This window comes from Pan paniscus, chromosome 18 (assembly GCF_029289425.2).
Source record: "Pan paniscus chromosome 18, NHGRI_mPanPan1-v2.0_pri, whole genome shotgun sequence".
Taxonomy (NCBI): domain Eukaryota; kingdom Metazoa; phylum Chordata; class Mammalia; order Primates; family Hominidae; genus Pan; species Pan paniscus.
The window spans coordinates 99,690,923-99,714,502 of NC_073267.2; the positions used below are offsets into that span (position 1 = coordinate 99,690,923).

At 56.3% G+C, this 23,580-nt stretch overlaps 1 protein-coding gene across 3 annotated transcripts in view; it reads left to right on the top strand.

Moving 5' to 3' along the window:
- The window catches only part of SPIRE2 (spire type actin nucleation factor 2), a 53,554-nt gene that overhangs the window by 20,595 nt on the left and 9,379 nt on the right, over positions 1 to 23,580 (top strand). For all 3 annotated transcript variants that reach the window (XM_034941097.3, XM_034941099.3, XM_034941096.4), the window contains exons 2-10: positions 7,520 to 7,563; positions 12,418 to 12,774; positions 15,685 to 15,765; positions 15,886 to 16,050; positions 17,078 to 17,164; positions 17,651 to 17,774; positions 19,867 to 20,036; positions 20,694 to 20,883; positions 22,213 to 22,325. In XM_034941097.3, the coding sequence (XP_034796988.1) occupies positions 7,520 to 7,563; positions 12,418 to 12,774; positions 15,685 to 15,765; positions 15,886 to 16,050; positions 17,078 to 17,164; positions 17,651 to 17,774; positions 19,867 to 20,036; positions 20,694 to 20,883; positions 22,213 to 22,325 (1,331 nt within the window). The remainder of the gene's footprint in view (positions 1 to 7,519; positions 7,564 to 12,417; positions 12,775 to 15,684; positions 15,766 to 15,885; positions 16,051 to 17,077; positions 17,165 to 17,650; positions 17,775 to 19,866; positions 20,037 to 20,693; positions 20,884 to 22,212; positions 22,326 to 23,580) is intronic.

Genomic DNA, 23,580 nt, shown 5'->3' on the forward strand with positions numbered 1-23,580 from the left:
TCAAACGATTCTCCCACCTCAGCCTCCAGAGTAACTGGGACCACAGGCACACACTACCACGCTCAGCTTTTTTTTTTTTTTGTATTTTTAAGAGAGACGGGATCTTACCACATTGCCCAGGCTGGAGTGTAGTGGTGCAATCTCAGCTCACTGCAAACTCCACCTCCTAGGTTCTTGCCATTCTCCTGCCTCAGCCTCCTGAGTAGCTGGGACTACAGGTGCCCGCCACCACGCCCAGCTAATTTTTGTATTTTTAGTAGAGATGGGGTTTCACCATGTTGGCCAGGCTGGTCTTGAACCCCTTACCTCAGGTGATCGGCCTGCCTCGGCCTCCCAAAGTGCTGGGATTACAGGCATGAGCCACCGTGCCCAGCCTACAATAACTCTTATGGTAGGTGATGTCTCTGTTTCATCAGCGGGAACCAGGGAAGCTCAGGGAAGCACGGTGAGCCACGGAAGCCACACAGGCTGTCTGATGGCAGATCTGTGTTTGCTCCAGACCACCAGGCCCCCACCCTGAATTCTAAGACTGACGTGGGTGCTGCGGGCTTACTCACTCTCACACCTTGATTTCTTGACACTCGCACATCCACATGCTCCAAATCAAAGTGCAGAGTGCAATGAAGGGTGTCCAGCAGCCCGTGCTAGGAGTGTTTTTCATCTGTGCAGCAGGCAGGTGGCTCTGTCTCCTCCTGCACTCAGGGGCTCCCCTCTCTTTCCCTCAGTGTGGGTCTTGGGTTTTCTCCGCACAAAGGGCTCTTGTTCTCTTTCACGGCTGCCCAGTGTCCCTGTGTGCAATCTAGTAGAGACGGGGTTTCACCATGTTGGCCAGGCTGGTCTTGAACCTTTTACCTCAGGTGATCTATCTGCCTCGGCCTCCCAAAGTGCTGGGATTACAGACGTGTCTCAAGTGGACACATCTGTGTTTCGAGTGTTAAACTGTTAGGAGGGGGCTGGGCGCTGTGGCTCATGCCTGTAATCCCAGCACTTTGGGAGGCCAAGGCGGGCGGATTACGAGGTCAGGAGATCGAGACCATCCTGGCTAACATGGTGAAACCCCATCTCTAAAAATACAAAAATTACTAAATACAAAAAAATTACTAAAAATACAAAAAATTAGCTGGGCGTGGTGGCGGGCACCTGTAGTCCCAGCTACTCAGGAGGCTGAGGCAGGAGAATGGCATGAACCCAGGAGGCAGAGATTGCAGTGAGCCGAGATCGCGCCACTGCACTCCAGCCTGGGCGACAGAGCGAGACTCCATCTGAAAAAAAAAAAAAAAACTGTTAGGAGGGATGTCATGGGTGTGTGGCCGGGTGCCTGTGCCTTCCAGGAGTGTTGGCAGTGGGTGGCGGGCGGCGCGTGATTTGAAAGTTGCTGCAGGGTGCCTGCTTTGGGCTGTTGCTAGTTCGTGCGTCCGCCAGGAATGGGTGCGCTGCGTCCCCCTGTCTGCCCCGGCCCTGGTGCTTCTGAGAGCACTCAGCCTGAGACCTGGGAAGCAGGAAACCCCTGGAGGCGGGAGAGATCAGAGATGGCTTCACTCACTGTCAGTCAGCGTTTAAGCAGCGGCCACGTGCGGGGGTTGGGCCCGATGTAGCCAAATGCTATGGCCTCATCAAGATGTGTGAGGTCTTCCTCTGGGGGTGGGGTGAAAAGGGGAGTCGTACCCCTTCCCATGCAGAGAGCATGGGCTCCCCCAGAGCCATCCCTGTCCTGACCCCAAGGTTAAGAGAGTCAAAGGCAGGGCAGCCTTGGGCCAAGCCTGGCCAGGGGGCCCTGGTGGCCTCACTGCCATTGTCACTGATGATCATGCCTGTGTGTCTGCCACCTGACTTGTTATTCTAGGTAACGCCATGCGTGAGATTGAGCAGGAGTCATCTCTGTCCTGAAGGTGAGGAAGTGAGGTCACAGGGGCAAGACACCCAGCGCCAGTAGCCACAGGTTGGTCAGGATCTGACCTCCCACCAAACCCCTTGTCGGGCTAGGCTGACGCTCCCAAGCAGATGGAGGCTGAAGCTGCCTGGTAACCTCTGTCCACCTCCCTGCAGTGTGGGACGACCTTCCTCTTGAAGCTGCTGGAGGAGCTGCAGGCAGCAAATGTCCCACAGACATCCCTCTTCCAAATGAAACCTGTCATCTTTTTTTTTTTTTTTTTTGAGACGGAGTCTCGCTCTGTCGTCCAGGCTGGAGTGCAGTGGCGAGATCTCGGCTCACTGCAAGCTCCACCTCCCGGGTTCACGTCATTCTCCTGTCTCAGCCTCCCGAATAACTGGGACTACAGGCGCCCGCCACCAGGCCTGGCTAATTTTTTAGATTTTTAGTAGAGACGGGGTTTCACCGTGTTAGCCAGGATGGTCTCGATCTCCTGACCTCATGATCCGCCTGCCTCGGCCTGCCAAAGTGCTGGATTACAGGCATGAGCTACCATGTCTGGCCCAAATCCTTTCAAAGTTATATTTTAATGTTACCATAATGTTTCTCTCAAAAGTTGGAGATGGTTTGCATAAAAATAAAAAGTTTTCAAACTTTTTTTTTTTTTTTTTGAGATGGAGTCACTCTGTCGCCCAGGCTGGAGTGCAATGGCGCAATCTCGGCTCACTGCAAACTCCCCCTCCTGGGTTCACGTCATTCTCCTGCCTCAGCCTCCCGAGTAGCTGGGACTACAGGTGCCCGCCACCACGCCCGGCTTATTTTTTTGTATTTTTTAGTAGAGACGGGGTTTCACCGTGTTAGCCAGGTTGGTCTCGATCTCCTGACCTCATGATCCGCCTGCCTCGGCCTCCCAAAGTGCTGGGATTACAGGCGTGAGCCACCGCGCCCAGCTGAAACCTGTCATCTTTTACAAGCACACACAGGATTGTTTCAAAGAAGACTCCCTAGCATCTTTGTTCTATTCATTTGTTATTTTACACAAAAGAAATCTGAGTCAGGTGCAGTAGCTCACACCTGTACTCCCAGCACTTTGGGAGGCTGAGGCGGGAGGATCGCTTGAGCCCAGGAAGTCAAGGCTGCAGTGAGCCATGATTACACCGCTGCACTCCAGCCTGGGTGACAGAGCAACACCTTGTTTCAAAAAAAAAAAAGGAAAAAGAAACTCAGGTGGCTTTTCTTCTCTCACTGAGGCTGTGCTTCCCTGCAGGGAGAAATAGGCTCTTAACTCTTAGTGGTGGATGGAAACCAGGTGTCCTGGTTCTGCCTCCCACCTCAGCATGGCACTAATAGACTTGATGAGAATCTGGGGTCCTCACTGCCTCCGTCTGCTCTACCCTGGAGAGAATTTTTTAGATAAGCAAAAGGTGGTTTGCATAACCCCATGTGGCCACATTGGTGACGTGGTTGTGGTAGCTCTGTGGCCACGTTGGTGACGTGGTTGTGGTAGCTCTGTGGCCACGTTGGTGACGTGGTTGTGGTAGCTCTGTGGCCACATTGGTGACGTGGTAGTGGTAGCTCTGTATGCACTTATACCTGGGTGTTCGGCTGGGTTGCTTGCTGTGGTCTGGCCATGCTCGGTGGCCCAGCTGCCCCATTTATTAGGGGTATGGTCTTGGGTAAGTTTCTCAACCTGCCTGAGCCTCGATTTCCTCATCTGTAACGAGGAAATCATGGCACCAACCTTTATGGGATGACTGTGCAGATAGAGGCCACGGTAAATAATTTTTTTTTTTTGAGATGGAGTTTTGCTTTTGTTACCCAGGCTGGAGTGCAGTGGCACGATCTCGGCTCACCGCAACCTCCACCTCCCAGGTTCAAGCCATTCTCTTGCCTCAGCCTCCCAAGTAGCTGGGATTACAGGCGTGTTCCTCCCGAGTAGCTGGGATTACAGGCATGCGCCACCATGCCCGGCTAATTTTGTATTTTTAGGAGAGGTGGGGTTTCTCCCTGTTGGTCAGGCTGGTCTCCAACTCCCGACCTCAGGGGATCCGCCTACCTCAGCCTCCCAAAGTGCTGGGATTACAGGCATGAGCCACCACACCCCACAGTAAATAATTTTTTAACATCTAGTTTTATAACATCTGAGTTTTATAACATCCTAGGCTCGGGCTCTGACTGCAAAGGCCTCTGTCGGCCCCCAAGTCTCCCCTAGATAATCTCTCATCTCAGAACCCAGAGACACCCCAAGTCTTTGCAGCTTAAATACAATTAGATTCATGAACACGTAATTTTTTTTTTTTTGTGACGGAGTCTCACTCTTGCCCAGGCTGGAGTGCAGTGGCACCATCTTGACTCACTGCAACCTCCACCTCCTGGGTTCAAGTGATTCTCCTCTCTCAGCCTCCCAAGTAGCTGGGATTACAGGCATGTGCCACCATGCCCAGCTAATTTTTGTATTTTTAGTAGAAACGGGGTTTTGCCATGTTGGCCAGACTGGCCTTGAACTCCTGACCTCAGGTGATCCACCCACTTCGGCCTCCCAAAGTGCTGGGATTACAGGGGTGAGCCACCGTGCCCGGCCATGAACATTTAATTTTGATACAACTTTTTTTGTTAACCTATGGAGTATTTGAGCCAGAGGCACAAACATTAAAATTATTCCAACCAGAAGCTTCCCATGCACTGAGGACCTCGCCTGACGTGGGCTTAGTCTGTGAAGGCACGGAAGTGCCAGCCGGCCACCAGTCAGCCCTTCCCCACAGGGCCCTGGTCTGTTCCAGGGAGCACCTTTGTTTGGGTCTGATGTCTTCCACCTTCCCATGGCCTCGGCCCAATCACAGCTGCAAACGTGCTGAACGTCCAGCGCGGGCCAGGACTGCCCAGGCCCTGGGGACCCACACCCCCACCATGGGCCACACATTGTTTTATGAACTCCACTGATGCGGGGGTGGATTGCTTTCCATTATGTTAATGGAGCAGGCTCCCTTTATCTTTGGCAATCTTCCTGGTTCTTGATGGCATTTTGAAAATATTTGTGGAGTTAGCAGGTCCACTGAGCAGACGATTTCATGGCTTAGATATAGACGCATATATACATCTTACCTCATTCCAGAAAGAATTCCAGGCAGCTGGAGCTCTTGTTCTAGCACGGTCCCACCTGCATGCCCAGTTCAAGGAAGGCTGTAGAATCGGATGGATGTTTTGCATCTTACCCAGCACAGCATCTTGGGAACCCCGGGGGAGGAGGGTTGGGGAGCACATTCCCTGGGCCCCACGGCCTGGCCCCACTCCTGGCACTTATCAGCCCTGATACCTTGGAGCAAACAGATTCATCCTCCGGGTCTCTGTTTCCTCATCTGTGAAATGGGAAGTGGAGCAACCAGCTCCAGAGTGGGCACCTGCAAAAGGCAGGTTCGCTCCCGGGCCTCCCTCAGGGCCAGGTTTAATCAATGAAATACGTGATTCCAGCTTCCACCTGCATTTCCACTCGGACTGTGGTTCTCTAAGAGGCATAAACAGTCTTGGGGGGACATCTCCAAATCGGGGGACTCGATCAGATGCCGGCTTACCTGCTCTGCAAAGTCTGTCTCTCCCTCTGACCCGGGGTTTTTCATCTGACTGCTGTGATTTCGGGGTGTACAACCTCAGTCCTAGGCAGGTGGTGCGTCTCATTTCACACCACGGGTTCTTTCCTGAAGACGTGCCTCGATGGATGGAGCTGCTGCCTTGCTGCCACTTTTTTTTTTTTTTGAGACGGAGTCTCACTTTGTTGCCCAGGCTGGAGTGCAGTGGCCTGATCTAGGCTCACTGCAACCTCCGCCTCCCAGGTTCAAGCAATTCTCCTGCCTCAGCCTCTGGAGTAGCTGGGATTACAGGCACCTGCCACCACGCCCAGCTAATTTTTGTATTTTTAGTAGAGACGGGGTTTCGCCATGTTGGCCAGGATGGTCTCAATCTTGGGACCTTGTGATCCACCCACCTTGGCCTCCCAAAGTGCTGGGATTACAGGCATGAGTCACTGTGCCCGGCCTTTTTTTTTTTTTTTTTTTTTTTTGAGACAGGTCTCGTTCTGTTGCCAAGGCTGGCACGCAGTGGTGTGATCTCGGTTCACTGCAACCTCCACCCCTCAGGCTCAAGTGATCCTCCCACCTCAGTCTCCCGAGTAGCTAGGACTACAGATATGCACTACCATGCCCAGCTATTTTTATGTATTTTTTGGAGAGATGAGGTTTCGCTATGTGGCCCAGGCTGGTCTCAAACTCCTAATCTTAAGTGATCCACCCGCCGTGGCCCCTCAAAGTGCTGAGATTACAGGCATGAGCTGCCGTGCCTGGCCTTTTTTTTTTTTTTGAGACAGGGTCTCACTCTGTCGCCCAGGCTGGTGTGCACTGGTGCAATCTTGTCTCACTGCAGCCTCAACCTCCTGGGCTCAAGAGGTCCTCCCGAGTAGCAGGACTACAGGCACCTGCCACCACGCCTGGCTAATTTTTTTATTTTTATTTTTATATATTTTTTGAGATGCAGTCACGCTCTGTTGCCCAAGCTGAAGTGCAGTGGCATGATCTTGGGTCAGCCTCCACCTGCAGCCTCCATCTCCTAGGTTCAAGCGATTCTCACGCCTCAGCTTCCTGAGTAGCTGGGATTACAGGTGCTCTCCACTATGCCTGGCTCATTTTTGTATTTTGTACTTTTAGTAGAGATAGGGTTTCATCATGTTGGTCAGGCTGGTCTTGAACTGCTAGCCTCAAGTGGTCCACCCACCTCAGCCTCCCAAAGTAATTTTTTTTTTTTTTTGAGACAGAGTCTCACCCTGTTGCCCAGGCTGGAGTGCAGTGGTGCAATCTTGGCTCACTGCAAGCTCTGCCTCCTGGGTTCACGCCATTCTCCTGCCTCAGCCTCCCGAGTAGCTGGGACTACAGGTGCCCGCCACCATGCCCGGCTAATTTTTTGTATTTTTAGTAGAGACGGGGTTTCACTGTGTTAGCCAGGATGGCCCTGATCTCCTGACGTTGTGATCCACCTGCCTCAGCCTCCCAAAGTGCTGGGATTACAGGCGTGAGCCACCGCGCCCGGCCCTCCCAAAGTAATTTTAAAATTTTTTGTAGCCACAGGGTCTTACTATGTTGTCCAGGCTGGTTTTGAACTCCTGGCTGCTAGCAGCTCTCCCACCTCGGCATCTCAAAGTGCTGGGATTATAGGTGTGAGCCACCACATCTGGCCTCCTACTCCACCTCCTCCTCCTTCACTCTTACTCCCAGCCATGTTTCCCTAGGGGCAGCCTCCTGCAGTGCCCGGGACAGACTGTGGGACCTGTTGCCTGCTCTCCAGCCTTTGAGTGGTCACCGTGGAGGGGCTGCTGTGTGGGGCACTGGGGGTCTGTCCACAAGCTGACCATCATCCTTCTGCAAGTAGGGGTTGCCTTGCTCTCCCGGCCCCTGTACCTGGGTGTCCTGCTTAGAGCCAGCTCGAGCCGGGCCTCATGGGTGTGCGTCCAAATGACCAAGTGGCTGGGCCTGCTGTGAGCTTTCTGGTGTTCCGGCGGAGAGTGGGGCTGTGGTGTGTGTCCCCGAGGGGGAGGTGTGGGGACAGCAGTGTTTATTGGGGTCCCGGGGATGCTGACAAATACCGTAACTCCCTCTTCTCTTACAGAACCTGCAACCATGGTCGTGCCACTAGCCAGCTCGGAAGCCCAGGTACATTTTTAAAAATCCCAAGTATTACTTGATGTGTGTTAAAACGTACCTGCATCTTAAAATGTAAATCATAAAACATATAGTTACACAGTTGTTTCAGGGAGGCAGGGTGCAGATGAAATACCCAACAGGCTTAGTTGCAGGGACTGGATGAAACACTGTTCACAGAGAGCAGATGTGGAGGAGACCGCCGGGGTGGGGAGGGTCCCCGTGGTGCTTCCAGCCTGGAGAAGAGGAGGCAGTGGTGTTACCTCCTTCCACAGCTGCACAGATGAGGGGCACAGGTGACGTCTGCAGGGCCGGCCTCCCAGACACAGAGCCAGGGTCAGGGAGACGACTTCAGGTGCAAACAGGAAAAATCAGCCTGGTGACCAGTGCCCTGAAACCCCACCCGACCAAAACTGGAACCTCACCGCAGGGCAGGGCCTTCCTCTCCCATTCACCTGGCCTGAAGTCATGTCTGGAACTTCACGTTTTCACTTTCTACTGCCTTTTTAGTTTTCTTTGTTTTTTTTTTTTTTGCTTTTGTTCATTTTATTTTGTTTTATTGTTTTGAGATGGAGTCGCGCTCTGTCGCCCAGGCTGGAGTGCAATGGCGCAATCTCGGCTCACTGCAAGCTCCGCCTCCCGGGTTCACACCTTTCTCCTGCCTCAGCCTCCCAAGTAGCTGGGACTACTGGTGCCCGCCACCACACCCGGCTAATTTTTTTCTATTTTTAGTAGAGACGGGGTTTCACCGTGTTAGCCAGGATGGTCTTGATGTCCTGACCTTGTGATCCACCCGCCTCGGCCTCCCAAAGTGCTGGGATTACAGGAGTGAGCCACCGCGCCCAGCCTTATTTCATTTTTTAATAGAGATGTCTCACTATGTTGCCCGGACAAGTCTCAAACTCCTGGGCTCAAGCCATCCTCCCACCTTGGCCTCCCAAAGTGCTGGAATTACAGTTCTGAGCCACTGTGCCTGGCCTCTTTTTTTTTTGAGATAGAATCTCCCTCTGTCACCCAGGTTGGACTGCAGTGGTGCGATCTCGGCTTACTGCAACCTCGGCTCACTGCAACCTCGGCTCACTGCAACCTCCGTCTCCTGGGTTCAAGCAATTCTCCTGCCTCAGCCTCCCGAGTAGCTGAGATTACAGGCGCATGCCACCACGCCTGGCTAATTTTTGTGGGTTTTTTTTGTTTTTGAGACAGAGTCTCTCTCTGTCACCAGGCTGGAGTGCAGTGGCGTGATCTTGGCTCACTGCAACCTCCGCCTCCCGGGTTCACGCCATTCTCCTGCCCAGCCTCTCAAGTAGCTGGGACTACAGGCGCCCGCCACCATGCCTGGCTAATTTTTGTATTTTTAGTAGAAATGGGGTTTCACCATGTTGGCCAGGATGGTCTCAAACTCCTGACCTCATGATTCACCCACCTCAGCCTCCCAAACTGCTGGGATTACAGGTGTGAGCCATCACGCCCGGCCTTTTTTTTTTTTTTTTTTTTTTTTTTTTTTAAGATCTACATTCTTGTTGCCCGGGGGGAGTCCAGTGGCGTGATCTTGGCTCACTGCAACCACCGCCTCCCGGGTTCAAGCAATTCTCCTGCCTCAGTCTCCCGAGTGTCTTCTGTCTTTTGTAAAACAGTTTTTCATGGCCAAGTGAGATTAATTGTTTAAAAAAAAAAAAACAAGAAGAAAACAACATAGATTTACTGCAAGACCTATTGATATATTATTAAACATGGTGGTATACCCAGGGTGGGTGTGACACAGACCAAAAGAGGCTGTGTGTTCTGTTGTTGATAATTTAAAAACAATAATAAAACCGAAGTCTATGTCACCACAAACAGCACTTAACAATTCAGTGATAAGGCACCTGCCACCGTGGAGAACCTCGGGGCGGGGATGTTTAGACTGCATGCGCTCAGGTTGCCTGGCAGCTCTGTGTGTGGAGATGCCATTGTGCTATACGTAGTGTCCTGGGACATGAGTGGGGCCCTGTCTGTGTGGCTGTGTCCGGTTGTCGTGTGTCTCACTGTTGCGTTGTACATGGGACAGTTTACCTTTCTGAAGTCCAGGACTCCAGGGCTGGGAGGCCGGCTGGCCCTGCTGTCCTGAGTCTCCAAACAGAGCAGCTGCTGCCTACCGCCTGGAAGACCTTCCAAAGGGGGCCTGCAGTGGTACATCTTAAACGTTTTACTGAGAGCTTGGTATGCAGGGACGCAGCCTGGACTGTTTGTCTCAGAGGCGCATACGTTAACCTGATCGCCCTGTCCCCAGGAAAGACTGCAAAGGAGCTCCTTAACGTCTCGCTCCTGGATTCCATGAAATGACTGCACAGCCCCTCAGTTACTGGGCAGGTGTCCTGGGCTGGCAGTACTGCCCACCTGCTGCCCCAGGCCTGCACCTGCTGTGGGCGGGTGGAGGTGGGAGGCCCTGAGACTGGCTGCCTGCCCAGAATTTTCCTTATGGGAAAGCAAGTTTTTTGCTTTTCAGAGAAAGTTGCCAGTGACCTGGGCACAGAAGAACTTTTATGGACGCAGCCTTCAGATAAGAGGCTCGAGTTGGAGTTAACCCTTTCAGTAATGTGATCAGGAAAAGCAGGGAGTGGCCTAGAGGGGCTGGGTGCTGCTCTGGACCGTGTGGGGGTTGGGGGCTTTGCTGCTTCCTCCCTCTGTCTGTCCTGTGCCACGAGGCAGAATCGGAGCCACACGACCAGGGACAGCACGAGCTGAGGCCAGCCCCACCCAGAGCAGGTGGGAAACGCACTTCCTGCTACGCTGTCCTTCCTTGCCCTTCCCTCTGGGAATTTGTGTGAACAGCGGCTCTTCCAGTCGGCTTCCTCACACCCCGCCCTCTGTCACTGTGCCCAGGAGGGGCCCTCAGATTCCTCTCTGGAGGTCCCTTGCCCCAGGGGACCCCCCGAGCCCTGGCCAGGGCCCTGCTGTCACTGGTCGGGTGTGGCTGTTAGGCCTTGGCTGCTGCAGCGCCCTCTGACCTTGATTCTAGGATGTGTCTTGTCCGCCTACAGCAGAGATGAGATAACAGTGAGCCCCCAAGGTGGGCTGGGGCTCCACTCCCACTGATATACTTCCCACCAGTGCCCCTGCAGGTTCCAGGGCCTTCTGTGGCGTTTCTGCAGGACAGACAAGGCAGGTTCCAGGGCCTTCTGCGGCGTTTCTGCAGGACAGACGAGGCAGGTTCCAGGGCCTTTTGCAGTGTTTCTGCAGGACAGACGAGGCAGGTTCCAGGGCCTTCTACAGTGTTTCTGCAGGACAGACGAGGCAGGTTCCAGGGCCTTCTGCGGCTTTTTCGCAGGTCAGACGAGGCAGGTTCCAGGGCCTTCTGCGGCGTTTCTGCAGGACAGACGAGGCAGGTTCGAGGGCCTTCTGCAATGTTTCTGCAGGACAGATGAGGCAGGTTCCAGGGCCTTCTGCAGCGTTTCTGCAGGACAGATGAGGCAGGTTCCAGGGCCTTCTGCAGTGTTTCTGCAGGACAGACGAGGCAGGTTCCAGGGCCTTCTGTGGTGTTTCTGCAGGACAGACGAGGCAGGTTCTAGGGCCTTCTGTGGCGTTTCTGCAGGACAGACGAGGCTGTGTTCTTGGGCCTTGTCGTGGCCTGACTTTCACCTGTTCTTGTTCTGCCCGGCTCAGGCTCAGGTTTCCTGGGCTCCCAGCAGTGGGTGGTGGGGAAGGAACACAGGAAATGAGAGGCCAAAGGGCCCCCCTGCAGGGCCACTGAGGCAAAGCCGCCCCAGGAAGCGGACAGTGCCTGGGGGAGGCTTGGCTCCATCTGCCACACCATGGCCCCCCACCCTGGCAGCGTGGCACAGAGCTGAGAGAGGGGCCATGAGCAGCCGCCCGTCCTGATCCAGCTTGGGCAGTCGAGACTGTGGTCAAGGGGACCGACCTCTCCATGCCTCCGTCCCTGTCCCCACGTCAGTGTGGCTCGAGGTGAGGTTGGTACGTGATGTGCAGGGCCCGGCACAGCATCTGACATAAGGAGTGCTGTCGTTATATTTGTGTGTGTGTCTCTTTCTTTCCTTGTCGTAAAGCGAAACTATGAGAACCCTTTAAGATATGGAACACAGCGCTGTGCAACTGAGAGTGTCCCTGTAATTGTCCATCGACCTCCTGTGTCCGGCTGTGCTGCCTCTGCCTCCCTGTCCCAGTAGACCTGGCCACCTGGGGGCCACCTGGGCCTGTGGGCCTGGAAGTCGGTGCAGACGATGGTGACTAGGGTGGGCAGATCGGCACCCCCAGATCACTCCACAGAACCACTGGTGCCCTTCGTGGTAGATTATGAAAGTCAGGGTCCCTGCCAAGTAAAATCGAGAAATGCTGAGTTAAGAGGTCGCTACTGTGAAGCTTCACTGATTTTTAATGTGCTTTTAAAAAAACTTCTTTTTTTTTTTTTGAGACAGAGTCTTGCTTTGTCGCCCAGGCTGGAGTGCAGAGGCCCGATCTCGGTTCACTGCAACCTCCGCCTCCCAGGTTCAAGCGATTCTCCTGCCTCATCCTCCCAAGTAAATGGGATTTCAGGCATGCACCACCATGCCCGGCTAATTTTTGTATTTTTAGTAGAGATGGGGTTTCATCGTGTTGGTCAGGCTGGTCTTGAACTCCTGACCTCGTGATCCGCCCGCCTCGGCCTCCCAAAGTGCTGGGATTACAGGCGTGGGCCACCGCGCCCGGCCGGGAACATCCTTTTCATCCGGTCCATGTCTTGCTTGTGCCTTGGTCTCTTGTGGACCGACAGCTGCTGTCTCCCTGGCCGGATGCTGGGCCCTCTGCACCCACCAGCCGCGTTCTCCCCTCCCCGCCTCCCCGCCCCACCCCCCTGCAGTACCGCCCGGTGACCGCGCCCCTGTCCCGCAGACCGTGCAGTCCCTCGGCTTCGCCATCTACCGCGCGCTGGACTGGGGGCTGGACGAGAGCGAGGAGCGCGAACTCAGCCCGCAGCTGGAGCGGCTCATCGACCTCATGGCCAACAACGACAGCGAGGACAGCGGCTGCGGTGCCGCCGATGAGGGCTACGGGGGTCCCGAGGAGGAGGAGGAGGCCGAGGGCGTCCCCCGCAGCGTGCGCACCTTTGCCCAGGCCATGCGGCTGTGCGCGGCGCGGCTGACCGACCCCCGGGGCGCACAGGCGCATTACCAGGCCGTGTGCCGCGCGCTCTTCGTGGAGACGCTGGAGCTGCGGGCCTTCCTGGCCAGGGTCCGGGAGGCCAAGGAGGTGAGTGGTGGGTGGGGGCGACCGTGGAGGGTCCGGGAGGCCAGGGAGGGGAGCAGTGGGTGGGAGGGGACTGGCAAGGACGTCTCTTCGTGGACAGAAAGTCAGGTCGTCGGTGCGACTGCCGCTGGCGTCATGTATTCCCACTTAATCCTCACGCTTTCTTGTTTTTTTTTTTTGTTTTTTTTAGACAGGGTCTCACTCTGTCACCCAGGCTGGAGGGGTAGTGGCTCGATCTCGGCTCACTGCAACCTCCGCCTCCCAGGTTCAAGCAATTCTCCTGCCACAGGCTCCCAAGTAGCTGGGATTACAGGTGCCCACCACCATGCCTGGTAGTGGAGACGGGGTTTCACCATGTTGGCCAAGCTGGTCTCGAACTCCTGACCTCAGGTGATCCGTCTGCCTCGGCCTCCCAAAGTGCTGGGATTACAGGCATGAGCCACCACGCCTGGCCTCACACTTCCTTCTTACCAGAGAAGTTAAGTGGTGAGCTCAGCCTCTTCCCCAACTGCTCTCTCCTGTTGCCTCTGAGTTGTTATCCTCTCCCAGCACGCATTATTCTCTCTTCCTCCACTTTTACATCTGCAAGAGAGCGCCCTTCCTCCTGCCTCCCCACCAGCCTCTCCAGGCCCTGGTTCCTTCTGAAATATGATGCCAAAGGTGGCCCCCTCTATACTCAGGAACCACAGGGAGGCTCAGCGACTTGCTTGGAGCTTTGGGTGGGGACGGGCCGTTCGGTGAGAAAGCCCACTTGCTGGGCCTGTGACAACCCAGCCTCATTCTCCTGCCCCTTACAGGTGGAGGGGCCACTTGACAGATGAGCAAGTGCAGGCTCTAAGGCTGGGACCCTTGCCCGAAGCCACAAAGCAAGAGTCGGGCAGTGCTAGGCTCTGACGTGGCTCCCAAGCCGGAGCTCTCCCCTGGGCCTCCTATCTCTCCATGGACTCAGAGTTAGCAATCATCCCTCTCTGACTCTCTCAGCCTCTCCCTGGGCACGGCTGCTGCCCCAAGGGAGGTGATGTGTTTCTGTGTCGTGGGGTCTCTGCACACATGGGCTCTGCCTTTTATCCCGTCAGCATCTCATTGAGGAGAACGCCAGGCCTTGGAGAGGCAGGGGATTCCCTCTTGCCTCGGTGGCAGAAGGTGTTTTCGAAGTTAACTAGTGCTGGTCTGTCATTCCTCCCTGACCCTTTATGGTGCTGTGTCTCTCCTCTCCTCTAACCGAGGAAGGTTCCTGGCCAGCTTCCCGAACCTTCTGAGCCTTTGCAGGTGGTTTTGACACCGGGTGGCAGCCTGAGCTGCTCGGCCTCATCTGCAGCCCAAGCGTGTGCCAAGGTTGGATGGCTCTCCCCCCACCCCCCAGATTCCCTGGCCCATCTTCCATCCTCCCCCCACCCCCCAGATTCCCTGGCCCATCTTCCATCCTCCCCCCACCCCCCGGATCCCATGGCCCGTCTTCCATCCTCCCTCTCACCCCCCGGATCCCATGGCCCGTCTTCCATCCTCCCTCTCACCCCCCGGATCCCATGATCCATCTTCCATCCTCCCTCTCACCCCCTGGATCCCATGGCCCATCTTCCATCCTCCCTCTCACCCCCTGGATCCCATGGCCCGTCTTCCATCCTCCCTCTCACCCCCCAGATCCCATGGCCCATCTTCCGTCCTCTCTCTCAGCTCCCCCTTGGCCTCCTGGGACATGCTTCTAACGTTCCCCACAATTAGCAGATGGTCTTCATGCTGTTCTGTCTCTGATCAGGCTGTTTTCTGCTGCTCAGATCAGTTTCTTACCCAATGAAAGCTCTTTCATTCTTAGAGACACAGTCTTACTCTGTTGCCCAGGCTGGTCTCAAACTCTTGGGCTCAAGTGATCCTCCCACTTCGGCCTCCCAGAGTGCTGGGGTTACAGCTATGAGCCACTGTTCCCAGCCAGAAAGCACTTTCTTTAGGAGGAAACGGCTCTGTATGCAGGCAGTTGACCGAGGCGAAGTTTGGGGAATTGGTAGTAGGACCAAGTGAGAGAAGGGTCTCTCCATGGGGTGTAGCTGTGTCTGTTGGCATTTTGGCCAGGAGCGGCCTGCTCAGGAATAGGTACAGGTGTTTCTGGAAGTACAGGAGTGCCACCCTCTGTGCCCTTTGCCCTGGGCTGGCATACATGAGGCCTGTGGGCAGACACACACGTCACGCTGCCCAGGGAGTGTCCCAAAGCAGTGTGGCGGGTACCTGGGGCCGAAGCCAGGGTGACCGGTTCTGCCTTGGTTGTGGGGGCTGTGCCAAAGGGCAGGTGCTTCTCTAGAGTTGGGACTTCGTGAGAGCAGAGGCTGCGTGCCACCGAGATCGTGCGTGACGGAGCCAGCAGGTGCCGCGCCTTCTTCCCAAGTTCTCAGCACAGAGCGCTTCCCAAACAGGCCCTCACCACAGTGTTGGCACCTTCCCCAGTTCACAAAGTACATACCCATGTCTGTTTCCCTGGACTTGCTGGGCAGCAGCTCATCCACCCTCCCATCCACCTGTCCACCATGTATCCATTCACCCAAGCCATGCGCAAAGACTGGCCTGTGCCACACTGCGCTGAGCCCCAGACGCTACTCAGAGAGGCAGCTCAGCGTAAAGGCCCGGCTGGGACCTAGAGCAGCTGCGGGGGCTCAGGGGGGTGGCAGGGTGCATGGCCCACCTGAGGAAATGCTGTGTGGACTGAGTGGAGCCTCCACACCTGTGTCCGCCGCCTGTCGCGATGGCTCGGTTTCCCCAGATACCTTTTCGAGTCCTACGGCCTGGGCCAAAATGCCCAGCTGTCTCTTTTCTGGCTGGACGAGTGGAGCCCCCGTGACGTGGTTGTGTCCCTGACGGACGGGGCCCGTCTTGCATCTGCCATTCTCGTACCTCCCCTGGACTGACGAACACGTGTGGTCACAGATGCTGCAGAAGCTTCGGGAGGACGAGCCGCAGCTGGAGACGCCGCGGGCAGAGCTGGACAGCCTGGGTCACACAGACTGGGTAAGGCTCGCTCCCACCTGACCGGGCCACTGACGCAGCCCAGCCTGCCGAGGGTCTCTGCCTGGGGGGCCGTGGAGCTTCACCTGGGGCTGAGACCCATTCTCTTCCCCTGGGGCCCAGGCCCGACTGTGGGTTCAGCTCATGCGGGAGCTCCGCCACGGAGTGAAGCTGAAGAAGGTGCAGGAGCAGGAGTTCAACCCCCTCCCCACCGAGTTCCAGCTCACGCCCTTCGAGATGCTGATGCAGGACATCCGGGCCCGGAACTACAAGCTGCGCAAGGTCATGGTGAGCGGGGCAGACGCAGAGGGGCAGCCTGGATGCAGAGGTCGTGGTGAGCGGGGCGGCCACAGAGGGGCAGCCTGGATGCAGAGGTCATGGTGAGCGGGGCGGCCACAGAGGGGCAGCCTGGATGCAGAGGTCGTGGTGAGCGGGGCGGACGCAGAGGAGCAGCCTGGCTGTTGGGCAGCCCACCCCAGAGAGCGGCCCAGGGTCCCTGCTCTCTGTGCTGGGTACTGGGTCATAGAATATTGATTAGGGAGATGTGGTCCCAATTCCCACAGCTTGATATCACTTCAGGGACAGTGACCAGGGAGGGAAAGGAAGTGTGGTCCAGGAATGGCCCCTGGAGGCCACAAGAGCCAAGGCTGTAGGATTTTTTTTTTCTTTTTTGAGACGGAGTCTCGCTCTGTCGCCCAGGCTGGAGGGCAATGGTGCGATCTTGGCTCACTGCAAGCTCCACCTCCTGGGTTCAAGCGATTCTCCTGCCTTAGCCTCCCGAGTAGCTGGGACTACAGGTGCCCGCCACCACGCCTGGCTAATTTTTTGTATTTTTAGTAGAGATGGGGTTTCACTGTGTTAGCCACGATGGTCTCGATCTCCTGACCTTGTGATCTGCCCACCTCGGCCTCCCAAAGTGCCAGGATTACAGATGTGAGCCACCTGCCTGGCCTGGCTGTAGGATATTTTTGCCGTAACAAAACTCATGGAGCCCTTAGGAGGTGCCGGCATGGTTCTTATGATGCCCCTGTGAGGTGTGTGCCACCCCACCCCACCTCCAGATGAGTCCCAGGTGCTAGAGGCTGGGGCAGCCAGGTGGGGACGCGTCAGACCATGGATGCTGTGGCCGCCCAGAGCATGGCCTGTGGATCTGCCGTGCGTTTACCAGGGAAGCAGCTGGGTCCCTGCGAGCAAAGAGTGGGAGGGCGGGTAGGTGTGAAGACCAGGCTGTCCTTGGGCTGAGCAAGCCTCTCCCAGTCGCCCTGCACTAGTGGATGGTCCCTGCAGGGCCTCAGATCAGCCGTCCTCCCCGCAGGTGGATGGGGACATCCCGCCCCGGGTGAAGAAGGACGCTCACGAGCTCATCCTGGACTTTATCCGCTCACGGCCTCCACTGAAGCAGGTGCCGCCCCGGCCTCCTCCTCCTCAGGGGCCGCCCGGGGCCTGGTGCTGTCCTGTAGCCAGCCTGGGAGGTGTCCCAGCACGTCTTCCTGTGGCCAGCCTGGGAGGTGTCCCAGTGCGTCTGCGTCACGGGTGAGGCGGGCTGGCTTCCTCTTGCCTGTGTGCCAGCCCGGGGCTGTGTGGCCCTGGGCCCTTTTTCTGGGAAGGGGCCATGTGAGCCATGCCCACCCCACCCCAGGTGCATGCGGAGCCCAGAGCCCCCTGGGAGCAGCACTCCCTCCGGGTGGGCCTGGCAGGCTCTTCCGACTCCAGAGTGGGCCCGTGTCATGGCCACTTCCCCACCGCGGGTCCCGCTTCCCCACCGCGGGTCCCGCTTCCCCACCGCGGGTCCCGCTTCCCCACCGCGGGTCCCGCTTCCCCACCGCGGGTCCCGCTTCCCCACCGCGGGTCCCGCTTCCCCACCGTGGGTCTCGCTTCCCCACCGCAGGTCTCTGAGAGGCGGCTGCGCCCCTTGCCACCAAAGCAAAGGTCCCTGCATGAGAAGATCCTGGAGGAGATCAAGCAGGAGCGGAGGCTGCGCCCGGTGCGGGGCGAGGGCTGGGCTGCCCGCGGTGAGCGAGGGGATGGCAGGAGAAGAGAGCCCTGAGCCCCCGGCTGGGGTTCCCCCATTCCCCTGGTCAGGTTGCACATTGGAAGGTGGCGTCTCCCTGAGGGCGCCTGAACCCATGGAAGACACAGAACATCTTAATTTTTGAGGCACACAGGCTTTTGAAACTCAGATTCCTTGGGGATAAAAAATTTAAATTAAATTAAAATTATATATATATATTTGTTTGAGATGGAGTCTTGCTCTGTCACCCAGGCTGGAGCGCAGTGGAGCGACCTCGGCTCACTGCAACCTCCGCCCCCTGGGTTCAAGCGATGCTCATGCCTCAGCTTCCTGGGCAGCTGGGATTACAGGCACGTGCCACCACGCCTGGCTATTTTTTTTTTTTTTTTTGTAGTTTTGGTAGAGACGGGGTTTCACCATATTGGCCAGACTGGACACAAACTCCTGGGCTCAAGTGATCTGCCTGCCTTGGCCTCCCAAAATGCTGGCATTACAGGTGTGAACCACTGCACCTGGCCAAAAATAAAAAATTATGAGGCTGGGCTCAGTAGCTCATGCCTTGTAATCCCAGCATTTTGGGAGGCTGAGGCGGGAGGATCACTTGAGCCCAAGAGATCGAGACCAGCCTGGGCAATATAGTGAGACCTCATCTCTGCCAAAAATTTCAAAGAAAAATTAGCCAGGTGTGGTGGCACATGGCTGTAATCCCAGGTGCTCCAGGGGCTGAGGTGGGAGGATTGCTTGAGCCTGAGAAGTTGATGCTGAAGTGAGCCATGATTGCATAACTGCCCTCTAGACTGGGTGACAGAGTGAGACCTCGTTTCAAAAAAAAAAAAAATCACTTTTTATGCCTCTCATTAAAAACTTTACAAGGCCATTGGAATTTCCTATATCTTTTTTTTTTTTTTTTTTGAGATAGGGTATCACTCTGTCACCCCGGCTGTAGTGCAGTGGCACCATTATAGTTCCCTGCAGCCTCAACCTCTCAGGCTCAAGCAATCCTCCCACCTCAGCCTCTCGAGTAGTGTGATGACAGGCATGCACCACCACGCCCGGCTAATTTTTGTGTTTTTTGTAGAGACAGGGTCTCACTCTGTTGCCCAGGCTGGTGTTGAACTTGTGGGCTCAAGTGATCCTTCTGCCTCAGCTTCCCGAAGTGCTGGGATTATGGGTGTGAGCCACCATGCCCTGCCTAGCATGATCTTATACCCTATTATCCTGGTCTTCGCCTGTATTTGCCACTCTACGTAGTTTACAATAGTATGACATATTTCAGCATTTAGAAGAAAAATAGAATAAAAGCAAATTTTTAAAATGTTTTTCTTTTCTTTTCCTTTTTTTTTTTTTGAGATGGAGTTTCGCTCTTTTTGCCCAGGTTGGAGTGCAGTGGCGCGATCTCAGCTCACTGCAACCTCCACCTCCCGGGTTCAAGCGATTCTCCTGCCTCAGCCTCCTGGGTAGCTGGGATTACAGGCATGCGCCACCACACCCAGCTAATTTTGTATTTTTAGTAGAGACGGGGTTTCTCCATGTTGGTCAGGCTGGTCTCAAACTCTTGACCTCAGGTGATCCACCCGCATCAGCCTCCCAAAGTGCAGGGATTACAGGTGTGAGCCACTGCACCCAGCCTAGTTCCTCTTTTTTTTTTTTTTTTTTGAGACGGAGTCTCGCTCTGTTGTCCAGGCTGGAGTGCAGTGGCGTGATCTCGGCTCACTGCAAGCTCCACCTCCTGGGTTCACGCCATTCTCCTGCCTCAGCTTCCCGAGTAGCTGGGACTACAGGCGCCCGCCACCACGGCCGGCTAATTTTTTTTGTATTTTTTAGTAGAGACGGGGTTTCACCATGTTAGCCAGGATGGTCTCCATCTCCTGACCTTGTGATCCGCCCACCTTGGCCTCCCAAAGTGCTGGGATTACAGGCGTGAGCCACCGCGCCCGGCCTAGTTCCTCATTTTTTTAAATGGCTGCCTAGCCCTCAGTTTCCCCTTCTGCAAAGTCAGGGAATTAAGCCAACTGGTGCACACAGAGCTGTCAGCTCCTGCCTGCTGTCTCCCCGTTCACTGGCCCGTCCTGCCTTGGCTCCCGTCTCCCCAGGGTTTGGCTCTCTGCCCTGCATCCTCAACGCCTGCTCCGGAGATGCCAAGTCCACCTCCTGCATCAACCTGTCGGTCACAGATGCTGGGGGCAGCGCCCAGCGCCCGCGGCCCCGCGTGCTGCTCAAGGCGCCTACCTTGGCCGAAATGGAAGAGATGAACACATCTGAGGTCAGAACCCATGGGGATTCCTGAAAAGAGACCGAGAATGGGAGGATGGGGGCCAAGGAAGTGAGAAGGGCTAAGCTAAGCCGGGGGCAGCAGCGATCGCAGTGTCTCCTGTCCAGGGGCCCTCCCTTGAAACTGACATCCTGCCGTAGGAGGAGGCCTGTGGGGATCGGGGACCCTGCCATCTTGGCCGCTCAGAAGGGTGACTGGGAGAGGGCCTGGGCTGCCTCCTCCCACAGACGATGGAAGGCTGACAGCGGAAGTGCCTCGCTGTCCCAGGCCCCGGAAACTGAGCCCCCCGCTAGTTGATGTGAAAAGGTGGACACAGCGAGGCTCCCTGCCCACCCTGGCTGCCCTGTGAATGGGACGCTCCTCTCTGCACAGGAAGGGCTGGTGATGGCCTTGTTGGGGGCCATCCCAGAGGGCTCTGCCTCCGTCTGACACTAGACCTGTCCCTTTCCGGAAGGCCTGGGGAAGGGCTTGGTTACTCGGGCGCTTGCCACGAACTGTCCAGAGGCGGGCAGGCTGGGAAGTGGGTGGAGGCTGCCCCACATCGCAGCAGACCCTGCGGCACCCCTGGGTCCTTTGCTTCAGTCCAGGCATGGGCAGGAGGCACTGGCGGGCATTGTCAGGGCAGGGCCGCGTCTGGTGTGTCCACAGGAAGAAGAGTCTCCGTGTGGGGAGGTGACGCTGAAACGGGACCGCTCCTTCTCAGAGCATGACCTGGCCCAGCTCCGAAGTGAGGTGGCCTCTGGCCTGCAGTCGGCCACCCAGCCCCCAGGAGGGACGGAGCCACCACGGCCCCGAGCCGGCAGTGCGCATGTGTGGAGGCCCGGCTCCCGAGACCAGGGCAAGTGCTGCTTCTCACCCCTGTACCCCCTTCGCCCCCACCCCGATCCATCCTGTGGGCACCATCCCTCCACCTCAGCCCACATCTTCCTGAGCAGGCAGCTCCCAGGGACCCAGGGAGCTCGTGCCTGCAAGACGGCACCACCTCAGGCAGGCATCTCCCTTTGTTTAACTTGAAAACTTATTAAGTAATGCATATTTGTTATAAAAATATTTTTTAATATTTAAAAAGAATTCTCATGATTCTATTACCTAGACATAATTAACATTGGGATATAGAAAGATAGCTAACTAGATGAGTGATAGACCCTTCTAGTCCTCTGGGAAGGGAGCCGTGTGTCCGTGGGGAGCAGGCTGGGCTCGCAGCACATGGCTCTGGAACCTGAGCCATGATTCCTTCGACTCCTTTTCGCGCTGCTGAGCACAGAACGATTCTTGCTGGCTGTGCAGGGCTGGTCCTACCACCGTGAGGGCTGAACTTTACAGAGAGCCCTCGCGACTCAGGGTTCTTGTCACCCCACCCACCACATCCCACCAGGCACAGCCAGGCCTTCTTGTCTGCCTGTGGGGCCAGAGTCTTGGGACAATAGTGTTTGGTGCTTACAGCCCCCTTCCCAGTGTTAAGAGGTCCAGGCCAGGCCAGTTCCAAACCTCACACTCACTTAACCTCGGTCTCCCCCACCTGGAGCTGTGCCTCAGCCTCTTGGAGTTGGTGGAGGGAGGGAGGTCGACCCCAGCTCCAGTGTGAGGTGTGGACTGCAGGAGGAGGGTCTACCTCACGGGTGCTGTGGGACTGCCCATGCCAGCTCATTCTGGGGCTCAGACACGGGGGCCCTTCGGGGGTCCGGTGGACCCTCTATACCACATGGGCCCCGATGAATGTCGTAATGTTGGAGCCACCCTCTTCGCTTTTTTCTTCTTTTTGAGACAAGGTCTTGCTCTGCTGCCCAGGCTGGAGTGCAGAGGCACCATTATAGCTCACTGCAGCCTTGGCCTCCTGGGCTCAAGCAATCCTCCCGCCTCAGCCTCCTGAGTAGCTAGGACTACCGACATGTTTCACGATGCCTGCCTAACTTTTATATTTTTCTATAGAGCTGAGGGTCTCGCTACGTTGCCCAGGGTGGTCTCGAGCTCCTAGGCTCAAGGTTCCACCCGCCTCGGCCTCCTAAGTGCTAGAACTGCCCGTGTAGCTACTGCGCAGCCGCTTCTCCCCTTGACCTTTTGCTTGGTTCCCCTGGAGCCCTCCATCATCTCTGTCATCCCCTGGGCACAGTCCTCTTTACCACAGCTCCTGCCAGGCAGTCCTGATGGAGCCTCTGCTCTCCCCCAGGTACCTGTCCCGCGAGTGTCTCTGACCCCAGCCACCCCCTACTCAGCAACCGGGGCTCCTCGGGGGACAGACCCGAGGCCTCCATGACCCCCGATGCCAAACACCTGTGGCTGGTGAGTGAGGGTGCGATTGTCGTCCAGGGCGGCCCAGGGGGCGTCTTTGCACCCACCTTCCCGCCGCCAGCCAGGTCTGGGGGGCGTGGCCTGAGCGTCCGTCTGGAGGGGCGTGGTCTGAACATCGGGGCACCAGTGATGGAGCTGCTGGTCTGGGGCCGTGGTCTCTGCTGCCGCCTGCTGGGGCCGAACCGCACTGCACTGCGGCCCCGGAGCCTGGTCCTTAATTGAAGGGTTCAGTGTGGGGTTAGGGCAGACGGTGAACCTGCGCGCCCTGTGCCTGGAGGTCAGTGTGAGGGGGGTTCACTGGGTCGAGACCTTGACTCTGGCCGTGACGCCGCCACGGTACTGCTCAGCCCCTCTGCCCTCGGTTTCTTATCTGACCTGTAATTGTGAAGAGCTCACCTTTGCTGACATCTTGAGGCCCACGTGGACCTGAGTTCTGGTGCAGGATTTAATCAACTGAGGTAAGGGGAGTGTGCGGCCCGTGGGCCACGGTGGCAGCATGCAGGTGTCGGAGGGATGTGAACGGTGTGGTTGCTGTCACTATTTGAGGTTTTATCCAGAGGCTCAGATGAGAACAGATGTTAAAATGCTTTGAGAACTATGAGCCTTATATAAATGCAAGGCACTGTGCGTATCCCCACCGAAACGCAGGGCCTGCCCCGTTAGGCTAGGTCGTATCCCACCGAAAGGCAGGGCTTTGTCCCGCTAGCCTAGGTCGTACCCCACCGAAACACAGGGCTTTGTCCCGCTAGGCTAGGTCGTATCCCACTGAAACGCAGGGCCTGTCCCATTAGCCTAGGTCGTATCCCACCGAAAGGCAGGGCTTTGTCCCGCTAGCCTAGGTCGTACCCCACCGAAAGGCAGGGCTTGCCCCGTTAGCCTAGGATTAGCTATATATCACTGCATCAAAAGTTACCTCAAAATGCAGCATCTTAAAATAACAAACATACATTATCTCACACAGTTTCTGAGGGTTGGGACTCCGGCAGTGTCTTAGCTGTGTGGCCGTGGCTCAGGGTCTTTCGTGAGGCTGCAGTTAGGATGGCAGTGGGGCCCGATCTCGACTGAAGGCTCAAATGGGGGCTGGAGGAGCCGCTTGAAGTGGCGTCTTCACTCAGCTGTGAGCAGGAAGCGTGAGTCCCTTGCTGTGTAGGCCTCTCTCGGGCCGCTTGGGGATCCCCACAGCGTGGCGGCTGGCGTCCCCCAGAGCACGTGGTTCAAGAGTGAGCGCAGTGAAAGCCACTGAGTA